At 33.8% G+C, this 12,154-nt stretch overlaps 1 protein-coding gene across 10 annotated transcripts in view; it reads left to right on the forward strand.

Annotated features, from left to right (window-relative positions):
* Window positions 1–12,154, forward strand: part of LOC149575463 (inositol hexakisphosphate and diphosphoinositol-pentakisphosphate kinase VIP2-like) — a 272,894-nt gene that overhangs the window by 122,413 nt on the left and 138,327 nt on the right. For all 10 annotated transcript variants that reach the window (XM_089815209.1, XM_089815206.1, XM_089815210.1 and 7 more), the window contains one exon: window positions 8,802–8,883. In XM_089815209.1, the coding sequence (XP_089671335.1) occupies window positions 8,802–8,883 (82 nt within the window). The remainder of the gene's footprint in view (window positions 1–8,801; window positions 8,884–12,154) is intronic.

Here is a 12,154-nt window from a genome sequence, read left to right on the forward strand (position 1 = left end):
AAAGTACGGTTCTTATTTGATGAAAAACATAGAAATGATTTTTCTTTACATTATTTTTTAATTCTAGACGAATTTTTAGAATGTGCTTTTAAATAAAATATTTGCTAAAATGTTAATAAAAATTTTAAATATAATTTTTTTACAAAATTTTTTATAAATTATAATAAATCAGTGTACTTTTGAAAATAATAGTTAAACTAATTTGACAGATTGTTATATATATATATTGAAAAAATATTTTTTTAAGGCGAATTTATTGTCAAATTATTTTCTGAACTTTTTATCCTTGTCGAACTTAACCCAAATTTCATTGTTGTCGAACTCGAACTCGAATTCGAACCTTGTGACTTAGCTCTTGAGCAATTGCCTTCTGAGTATCAAGTTTCATGACATTTGCCAAGTACTCTAAAATGTTCATAAAGTATGTGCACACGTATCCTCAATGATACTTATCGTAGGAACATTCATGGTTTGTTTAAGGAACTTAATCAACCATGGAAGATACAATCTATCATGATCTACTTAGACATCATAAGATATCCATCATAATAGAAAATTAAGTTATTGTAAGATCATCACCTTTCAATAACTTCTTCAAATACAAGTGATAATTGTTTGGAAGTCGTCACTTCCTCGTGATGTACATAGGGAACATGCCCATTAAAATCATGCATTTACACACATCGATTTTTAGACTCCCTTTGAATATCAATCTTCTAAGCTCCTCATCGAATGTTGCCTCTAATGAAGTGTTAGACTCCCTTTGAATTTGATATCAATCTTCCTTTTTGTGCAAGAACATCCCTGGAAAGAAATGAAAAGATCAAGGAAGGAAACTCTTATTGTCCATTTAGAAATACAAATAAGAGATTAACTATATTAGAATATAATACTTAAAAATTGTCTTCAAAGAGAATACTTTTCTCATGTAGTCATACGATAATGCCCTCCAGATGACTTCTATTAAGTCATTGTTTCCTGGCTAAGTCACTATTGCCAAGGATTCCCTTCTCTATTGCATGCTTGTCGGTTGTAATGATATAACCACTATTCTTATAAGACTGATTATATGTCTATAATTATTGCCTAAACTAAGCTACTTTTGAATTAGTATTCATTCCTAACTTTATCTAAATCACTAATGAACTCTATATCACATGTGGGGCCCAATGTCTATATATCTGTGTTTGGTCACGTCGTTGATCTTACAATTCGATGCAATCTTGTTTAATCGATCCCAATATCCCATTGCTATCCACATGGTTTTTCCCGTAACTAGTCAGTTGTGATTGGCCGGAATGTATTATATGCACTATGTTTGGATAATTTCCTTCACACTATGTTGTTACGTGGATGATTTGTAACTGTTAAAATGACTCCTTTGTATTTCTTGCGATGTTAGTAATTCCTCCTTGTTTGATTATTTCTCCTCTTGCATAGATTCCTTTCAAGAAAATAAATAATTATATGTCCTTCCTTCAATGATTCCATATGTGGGTCCACGTTTGTCTATCTTGCCGCTTGCTAGAAATTTTCTTTCTTGAGGTAATAACTTCGGAGGTAGTTGTCTCTATATTCTTTGAACGCAAAAATTGGGTGTACAGTCGTGTTCTTCAAATCTCCCATGATTCGAATGTTCTAATTCAGAAGTACCATGTCTTTTTGCTTACTTCTTTTTCGTATGGCTATATATTTTAATAGTTAGGGTCTTAGTAGTAATTTTCACTTGGTCTTCATACTGCTGACATGTTGGCTGTTATGTTAACCTCTATTCTGAGTGCTGAATGTAGATGCAGGAAAATGTTCTTTCTCTTGTAAAAACTTTCAATTGGATTATTCACTGCTCTTTCTGTAGTTGATGGGCTTTGTAGACACTACCTTGATGGTCCTTGGATGCCCAATGAGGTGTCATGTTGGCTGACGCCTTTCCTTAATGTTTTCTTATCGTTGAATATTATATGCTCGATAGATGTCACGGATTGAATCCGCCTAATATGCATTATTCACAGCCTATGTTTTTCTTGTGGGTGCAGATCCTTATATTGTTTGCTGATTCTGAATCTATTTAATAAATATTTATATTTCTGTAGTTCGAAAAATGAATTCCAAAATCTTTTTTTTTAAATTTCTGAGTGATATGGTGTTTATCATTTTTCTTCCTATATGATCATCGCATATATGATCATTCACTAGCTCTTTAGTCAATTTTTTTTCTCCATTCTCCATTTGCAGCTTTGCTCTGATACCATGTTGATTTATGAGGATCGTTGCAAATGTAATAGCACTGCCTATGTTGTATGTGTTTTCCAAAGGCAACGATCTCTTGTATTTATATTGAGAAAAAACCACGAAGAGACATGTCCCTTCATGGGACATGTCGAAGGGACATGTCTATTTATTATTATGTAATTAATACAATGACAATTATAATTTTATATATATATATATATATATATAAAACTAATTTCCATGAATCTTTGTTATAATAATTTCTCTCAATATATATTATATATATAATATCTTTAATAGTTTAGACTCGTATGTTTATCCAACTGAAGCTACCAAAAACAATAACAACAACTAAATCTGAAGAACTTGATGGTGATGATGTAGAATAATTTGAGGTTAACTTGGCAAGAAGGCTGAAGAAAGGCACAAGCAAGTGCAAATGTATGTTACCATGAAATGTTTTGCATGTGGTAAGATTGGTCATTTGGCGATTGGATGTCCAATAAGAGGTCGTAGTCAAAAATTTAAGAGATTCAACAAGAAGGCTTACTATGTGAATGAAGATGCTAGTATTTCAGATGATGAATCAAAAGGAGAAGAATGTTTTATGTTGAAGAAGAAAATGAGAAATCAAGAATAGATAAAAGGAATAAGAATGAATGGCTAATATAGCAGTTGTTCACATCATATGACTGGAGACAAAAGTAAGTTTGTATCACTTGACAAATATGACAGGGGTCCTTATAGATTTGGTGATGATAAGGAAACATATATTGTCGGTAAAAGATTTATTACTTTTGATGGGAAGAATAAAACTGACAAAGTTTTTGTGCAAAAGGTTTGTGTCACAATCTTTCGAGTGTTGGACATGTGTGAGAATGGTTATGATTTGATATTCAAGAATGAAGGTTGTGAAATCAGAAAAAGAACTGGAGTTATAATTGTTGTTATTAAGAGGATTAGTAGAAACATGTGCCAATTTGAAGGAGCTACAAAAGGATGTTTGATATCTCAAGTTGATGACAGTTGGCTTTGACATTGAAGGATGTGCCACATCAACTTTAAAAACTTAGTAAGAATAAGTTTATCCCATGTTGTTAGAGATTTAACATGACTGAGCACCTCTAATGTCCTTGCTATTAGGGTTAGCTGTGAATAACTAATACTTGCAATAGAAACATTAGAACCAAACAATGCCAAGCTTAACTATCATATTTTAAGTGCAAATGCTACCCCAATTCTAAACCCAAACCTTAAGGACACTTCTAAATCGAGTTTCCTAACCCTTAATTATTTTGTCGTCTTCTTTGGAGTGCAACCCAAAAGGTTTCTTCTTGGAAGGGACATTCCCTATTTTAGGCCTTATTATATATGCATATGTTGACTCATTAGAATATGTTGGCAATACCATCTAGCCATTCATACGGGGTTATGCTAATCTCTCATAGTGTTTCTATTAGTTATTCATACAAGGATTATACTAACCTCCCATACAGGCACTACGAGGTTCCATTCACCCCATCTTCGCCATTCATATAGAGAAGACCCCAAAACGTACATTGGCACATAGTTATTCATATAGAGGTAACTCAGTCTACATTGGCATATAAGAATTTTAATCAATAACTTCTTCATATTTATTTTATGAACACAATATATTTATATATTCATCTAAATAATATTCTTTTGAATTAATAATAACTTTCTTTTCTATAAATGTATACACAAATATATATTATGCATCTCCAAATTATTTGTTTACTTAACATAATAATAAGGTTAGTTTCCATATTTATTAACATAACAATAAAATTAATTTCCTTATTATCTATTTTCTTAAGACAATGAGAATCCTAAAGTCCTATTCTATTGTATTAATTATATATTGCTTTTGCTAATTCTCTTTATTGTATTTATTATTATCATTTAATACTTACCTTACACTTACCACATTATCATTGTATGGTATGCCGACTGTTCTGATTCGCTGCTCAATATTGTTGGGCAGTGAGTCTTAACTCTCGTTGCTTCAAACATTTAACATTAGCTTTAATATGTAGTATAATTAATAGAGGTTCAGTGTCCTTTATAAATGTATTGTTCAATCCTTACTTTATTATAGTGGTATCTTTTTCTTCCCCTCTTCTATTGTGCTTGCGCCCCTTCCTCTATTTCCCTCCTTATATTGTTGAGCATGAGTCTAAGGGACACATCACTTGTTAAAGGCCATCGTGGATGGATAAATTACTAACCAAGGCACAATTCTATTTTTAATTGATCATATTAGTTAGGTGTCACATTTGAACAAGTTATAATTGTTGTTTGAATTAAGAATTAATATAGGTTAATATTAAATATAAAAATTATTATAGTATTATTAATCATGAATTGAGTCCAATTAATATTACCAATAGTATTGTTTGATAGTTTTTCAGTTAATTATATATTGATTAGCATTATGAATATTATATTGAATAATTAATATTATTAATTGTATATTAATCAATGATATATATTAATCAATTATTAGCATTGTATTGATTAATAGTATCATTGATATAAATTAGAGTATTGATTATTAATTTTGATATTATTAATTATGAATTGATAATAAATATTATTAATGTTTATTTAAATAAAGATTTCACAATTTGCGAGCCAATTTATATACGTAATTGTATCAATTAGGGTTCATGACAACAAACTAGACAGTTTTATATGCAAAGGATGTTAGGAAGGAAAGTAGAGGAGATAACCTTTCAAGGGAAAGGATCATTTATCTATCAATTTCTTGAAACTTTTGCACACCAATATTTGTGGTCCTACCAGCACAAGAAGTTTTCAACGTGAGAGATGCTTTATACTCTTCATTGATGATGATTCAAGGTATACTTGGGTTGCATTTCTAAAAGAGAAATTAGACACTTTTGAAATGCTCAACGTATTCAAAACTAGAGTTGAAAATGAATGTGGTAGAAAGATTAAATGTTTAAGATTTGACAAAGGAGGAGAGTTCACTTTTAACGAGTTTGAAAGATATTGTGAGAAGCATGGCATCTAACTTCAATTGTCAATACTGTGAACAATACAACTAAAGGTGTTGTAGAAAGATTGAATTACACAATACATGGGACAACAAGGACAATGATCAAGGAGGCAGGCCTACCAGAAGTATATTCTGAACAAAGTCTTGTACTGAAAAAAATATGGCAAGATTTCATACAAACTATGGCATAGAAGAGCACCATTTATGAAATACTTCAAAATCTTCGAAAGCAATTGCTACATTTGAAGAGATGAAAAGATAATTTGGTTAAGTTTGACAATAGAGTAGATGAAGGAATATTTATGGGATACTCCATTGGAAGCAAAGCATATTGGTGTTATAACAAAAGATTGGACAAGATTGTTGAATGTGTGAATATGAGAGTTTATCAATATTTTTAGAAGGGATAGAAGGAGGAGAATAAAAAATGTTAGAGAAAATACCATATGATGGGGAAGGCCTAAATGGTAATATTGTACGGCATCCAAAAACAAAACTACCATGCTGTACTTAAAGAGGTAAAATAGAAATAAAGCCATATGGCCGTACGACTTAGAAAGTGAAAGCCAAGGGTTATAAAGAAGGATTTTTGGAGTTATAACGAAGGATGTGTACCGTCCAGCCTCATAGGTAGCTAAATAGAATACCATACAATACTTGACTTGACAAATAAAGAGTTTATATTGTATGTGTTCGGTCCAACATAATACAATAAAGAAGCAATGGAAAGCTTCCATACGGTGTACGAACATAACATGTGAGAGTATTATAAAAATCACACTAAGGTATATGTCATACCAAATATTTCATACAAGTTGTCGAGGACATCTAGCCGTATAGCCAGATGGAGCATGAACACCCCTTGCTGTGGCTGCTCAAAAGCATTGAAGGGAGGAGCCGTACGAACGCCAACAGAAAACAAAAGAACCCTCGAGATAAGTGGTATGAGCAATTGACCTAACCGTTTCTGACTAGCGAAAGGACAAAAGAGGTGACAGTTATGCATTCAGCCAAGAAGAGAGCGTGGAAGAAGAAATTAGAAGAAGATTCGTCAAGCAGCACAATGAACAAAAATGTGCAGTCTTTACTGTTAGGTGTATGTATTGCAAGCAATACAGGCAAAAAGAAAGCAAGGGCACTGCCCGCTATAACAACACATCTCATAGCTCAGAATGTGGCATTCAAGGGTTTGAATGGATTGGAGTGTAGAAAATGGTGGCAGGAGGCTTCGAATCATCACTTTGCAAAGGACAACATACAGAGGGCATAGGTGGAATGGGCACTGTGGATGCTAATATTTTGCATTCGTGACTTTTGAGGGGTTTCTTCGCACCATGCTAGAAACCTACAATAGATTCTTGTGGACATGCTCATTTCCTTATCTGGGACAGAATTTGGTGATATGTTTTAGAGCCATAGACTTCACCAGGGTATTTGGCATACTAGGTCATGCGCAGGGAGGAAAAAAATAAAAAATAAGCCAAAGAAACTCGACCTGAAAACCAAAGAGCAGCTGGTAGAATTAGTATGTGGCAAATGGCCGGAGGCAGAAAGCGAAGCATTAAGGGATTCATCAAAGGCGAGAGGATTAAAGAAATCTGATGTGCTGGAAGGACATTGGCACTGTCTGATGGACTTAGTGAAGAGTAGACTCATCGGTTCAAGTAGGGCATTAGACATATCATTTCTGCAGGTGACCATGATGAACAGTATCATGAATGACATAGTGTATGATTGGGCATCCTTACTGGCTGAGTGCATGCGTGAGTTTATGTAATGGATACCCCCAAAATTTGCTTACAAGTATTCACAACTATATGGTGTTTACCGTATAGGGTTAAATGAATTAATGCATACAGACAATGAAACAAGAACATGTAACAACAATACTCCTTTTATTATTCGCATATGCCAAAGACATTACATTATGCTTATGATGATGATAACAACCATGATCCAAAGTTGCACATATACCATCCCGAAGAACCTTCCCGAAGGGGCCCGTCAACTACATAACAATTACCGATGACATCAACTTGTCGGTTAGATAACAATAATCTACGGCATCAACCCGTCGGCTAAATAACAATTACTGACGACATCAATCCCCCCAAAAGAAAAAGTCGACTCTGGACGACAATTACAAAATATTCGAGACAGATTAACAAAACGGAATACATTAACTGACTAACTACAACACGATAGATCTGTTTCTGTCACACCACTTTCACATTCATCCCGTGCTTGCACCAAACTGGTCTCCAAACCACGTTGCATCTATAGCCTCTGCTAACTCAATACTGTCTCCTTAATCAAGTTGACCTTGATAGCCACCCGCTTTGCTTTCTCTACTTCCAACTCCTGGGTACTCTGAGCCAAGTGTTGTTGTACTGCCTTCAACTGGATGATCAGCTCCGCCTGAGCTCTCTATGCATCCACCAAGACAGCTTTACATCCAACACCTACTCCAAGTGCCTCAAAGCGTATCACCCCTCTTGAAAGGCTTGCTCTAGTGTTCTCTTTACCTTTGGTACACAGACACTCTATGCTTGTAGCAGCTCCAGGTCTCATCAATTGGTCACACTTCCGACTCGAGAGGAGTCAACTACCAGGTTAGCAGTGATGAAGGTAGCTTGGGAGTCGGAGAGAGTGGCTTGGCAATTCGAGAGGACTTCATTTTTGGCCCAGCAGAGTCAGCTAGAACAGGTGGCAGCAGAGAAGGGGACAGAACTTGGAGAGATTGCTGGAATGATGCAAACAACCTTGGAGATTCAAATGGAGGCTAAAGCAGATTTCAAGGTACGAACAGGGCAAGAGCGTGAGCTAACAAGCTTAGAGCACAGATGTCTACTACACTAGGGACGCATCCCTCTTCTTAGTGTCTAAATCTTGATGTAATTAGTTGTTTGGGTTATAGTTTGAATTTAGTTGTCTCTATTTCGTCATCCAGAGAGGACTTTACATCTTGGGGGGGGGGATGATGTTGTCGGTAAAAAGTATTATAGCCAACAAGTAGAGTTGTATCTGAAAGGGCGCTTGACGATTGAGTCACCCCTTCGGGAAAGTATATGTACATTGTCTAAATGTTGGAGCATCATTATCATTGTAATCATTGTTTGCATACTGCTTATATGAATAAAGTATCGTGTTTTGCTTTACATTCTAATACCTTAATGTGATAAGAATCCATTTACCCTGTACGGTAAACAATCATTTATCTTATTTGAAAGTCCTGACTTAGATTGGTTACTTGTAGATTTTAGTATGATTTCTTTCTTCTTTACCTAATTTGCTCAAATTTTTTTGTGTTGTTAAACTCTTGTTTGTTATACTTTCTTTTCCCCTTAAGATTGAGAATATTTGAAAGTAACTAATTAATCTAATCAATACTTCATTATTTTCATTTGCGAGAGCAAAAGTGTATTCAAGTGCATGTTTTTGGTCTTCGTGATTGTATTTAAGTTTTGGTTCTCATGGGCCTTACTTTGTGTTGTTATTTAAGTTTTATTCCTTAAACCTTTTTCAGGTCTGGAAGGGAAAGTGATAGTGATGCTGAGGACCTTGAGCACGCAGAAAAACTTCGACATGTGAAAGCTGTTCTTGAGGAGGTATTCAATTGTTTCATCTAATATTCTCCATTTTGATCTTATTTTCTCTTCTGGCTATGAGTATATAAACTCTAGGATGCCTTGAAAATCAGTCCTTTGTGGCACTCAATTTTTCTGCCAGGTGGTTTTGGACTACCTTTTATGGAGTGTTGCTATAATTTTATGGTAATTGAAATACTTGTATAGTTTAGTTTGATGCTTTACGTCTTTATTCATAATCTGATGAAATTAATTTTTTATTGAGTTCAAAGTTTAACCTCTCTTGAGTAGGTCGTCACAGTGAAGTCTATCTCATTATTGTACACGGGCATATATGTGATAATTTCTACTGTACTGTGCTATGCCCCTTACATGATTGCTGGTTGGAGAAATATTGATTTGAGTTATCACCACTTAAAGATTTGTACAATTTTCCTCTTATGTTTAACAATAACTACCCATTAGAATACTTTTTCTATTTGAATGCTAGGCATATCTGTGAATATCAGTTACGATAGAATGGATTGGTTAGCAGGAACTTGCACTCATGTTTTTGATCTTATATTAATGTTTTTAATAAAAACTTCAAGTGCGCTAACTACCTTGAACATCATTCTTTTCTTGTCGAGCACTTTTGTTGGAGTTGTTCTCTATACAACCATCTTATAGAAGGAAGCATGACTGGAGTATTGGTGTGCTGTGGTAAACATTGGATTGAAACATTATCCTTGAATCCTTTGATGAAATGGAAAATTCTAGGCAGTTCCGTGATCATATGTTATCAGACATGATTTCATTGTTATCATCGAACTATAATGCTATTTTTTGTTCAATGAGCCTACGTTACACTAAGTATTTGGGACAGGGACAGGGGGATGTGTTTCCAAAATGGATTATTGTGGAGGTCATTGTTTATGAGATGAAGGGGACAACTATGAGAATTTTTAAATTTTTTTAATATAAATTTTCATATATTCATATTGTACTTTGGACAATGGATATCTTATATATATTATAGAAATTTAATATATGACATTATTGTTGAATTGAGATATCATTTGAGAGTTGACAAACAAATAAAAAAATTATTCACTTTCATAGTCAATGTGCATATATATTATACACAAATTACAACAAAATGTCAAAGGGCCGTTTCAATCACAAAATGACAAAGCATAGAAAATTTGCAGCTGTCCATAATCTACATTTGATAACATTGCATTAGAATTGGATCCCAATCAATTCTTCTCATGCCTCATAACTTTGTGTGGAATCATTGGGATCACCATCCCAAACTGCAGTTGGAATTATAATGATCTTGAGTTTGTTGATCCAAAAGTTTGAAGTGACCATGCATAGCCATCAATTACTTGGATTGTCAAGAGGAAATCCTTTTTCTTTTGTTTGACTATATGAAATTGTAGGGGAGCTTGACAGGTAGTGAGACAAGTGGGGGTTTGGAGGAAACATATATGTCATTTTTCAAAATTTTATTGCTTATAAGTTAATGCTGTTTTCTTATAGTTGTTCTCCTCCTTTTCTTTCCTTTTCATAAGTTGAAAAATGTCAAAATGAGTTTCTTTTTAGTTTTTATTGTTAGTGTTCCAATTTAGGTTTAGTTTTTGTGTAAGGTGATGTGGGATCTCTCTCTCTCTCTCTCTCTCTCTCTCTCTCTCTCTCTCTCTCTCTCTCTCTCTAAATCTGTGATATGGGATGGGTCCAATTCATGCAAGTGATTTATCCCTAGGGTTCCAATTGATTTTAAATTTCTAAATTCTATTATATATGCCTTGATATTCAAATTGTAATGGTTAATGTTAATATAAGAAAAAGTAATAAAATTTGATACATAAGGCTTCTTTTCATGGAAAGATTACAGTAGTTTATAGATCTAGACATTTACTATTGCAACATTCACATTGAACTTACAATTTCCGGGTTAATGATAGAACAAAGAGTTCGTTAATGAGCTGCAACATCTACAACAACCTTGTCTGATGACCTTCACATAACTGCCTAATTTATTACATACAAATGCAAATATGTAATCTATCACATCATTTTTCTAATACATGATATAGCATTCTATCATTTTTCTAATACATGACAAAGCATTCCATCATTTTTCTAATACATGATAAAGCATTCAAATACCCCCTCTTAACAATTAAAACAGAAGGATCTAGAGGTGCATTCACAAAATCACAGGAACAGCCTGTCAAAATGAAACCACGACTTTGAGGAGAAAATTGCCAAACTCAATCTGCGTCTAAAATTGCCAAACTCAAAATGCATAAAAGAGCAGCTACAATTTTGTTAAAAAATGGACTGTAAGAGATTACGATTGGCCAAAATTTTTGCAGATGAGCACTATGACTCAAAGCAGACTGAAAGAAACCAAAATATTTGTGGAAAAAAAACTAAAAAATTCTACAATGGTTTATCCGGAAAAAAAAACATTGAGATAAGCAATGCCAGTCATGATTTCTTTGGAAAAAACCAGAAGACGCAAGCAAATTTGAAAGAGAAATAAAGAAAAAACTAGCCATGATATTTGAGGAGAAAAGATCAAAACTAGGGATGATTTTTGAGGTGAAATTTTTATCAAAACCAAACACTGAAACATCAGTTATATATTTGTGGAAAAGAATCAGAAGACCCTCTTATGGAGAAAGATACGTGTGATTTTTGTTTGTAGAAATCTTGCAAAAAGCAAAAAGCTATGATTGCAATAATTTGGGTGGAACCCACCATGATTTTTTTGGAAAATAAATCAGAATTTCCATCATGCTTTTTTTGTGGAAAATATAAAAAACCCATGTTGATTTTTTGTGGTTCGGATAAAATTAGAAGGCCTTGATTTTTAAGACAAAATCATGCTAAACCCTTGGGCATAGAAAATCAGTTGCAGCTGTGTTAAAATAACAACCCATCATAGAAACCTTCATGCAGCAAAACACTAGATTTTATGTGGTAAAATACCCTAGAAAACGATAAATCTTCATCACATAGTGAAACAAGAAAACACTTAGCACATTAAAAATCCATTGGAGCAACCATGATCCTTCACAACCCAAATCAAAAAAACTACAAGATTTCGATTGAGCTGAGAACCATTCACATGAAAAGTAGCACATGAAGCTCACAAAAAGCACATGCAAGTACATGCAACCCACATAAACGTGGGCCTCCCATGAGGGAGTTAGACCAAGACATGCTGGGATATTGTTAATGGTAATTCAATAATCAATAATGAAAATGGAGTTTACCATATATATATGCAACGACGTTA

This window comes from Cupressus sempervirens, chromosome 2 (genome assembly GCF_028749045.1).
Source record: "Cupressus sempervirens isolate cs-2001-9-10 chromosome 2, ASM2874904v1, whole genome shotgun sequence".
Classification (NCBI taxonomy): Eukaryota; Viridiplantae; Streptophyta; class Pinopsida; order Cupressales; family Cupressaceae; genus Cupressus; species Cupressus sempervirens.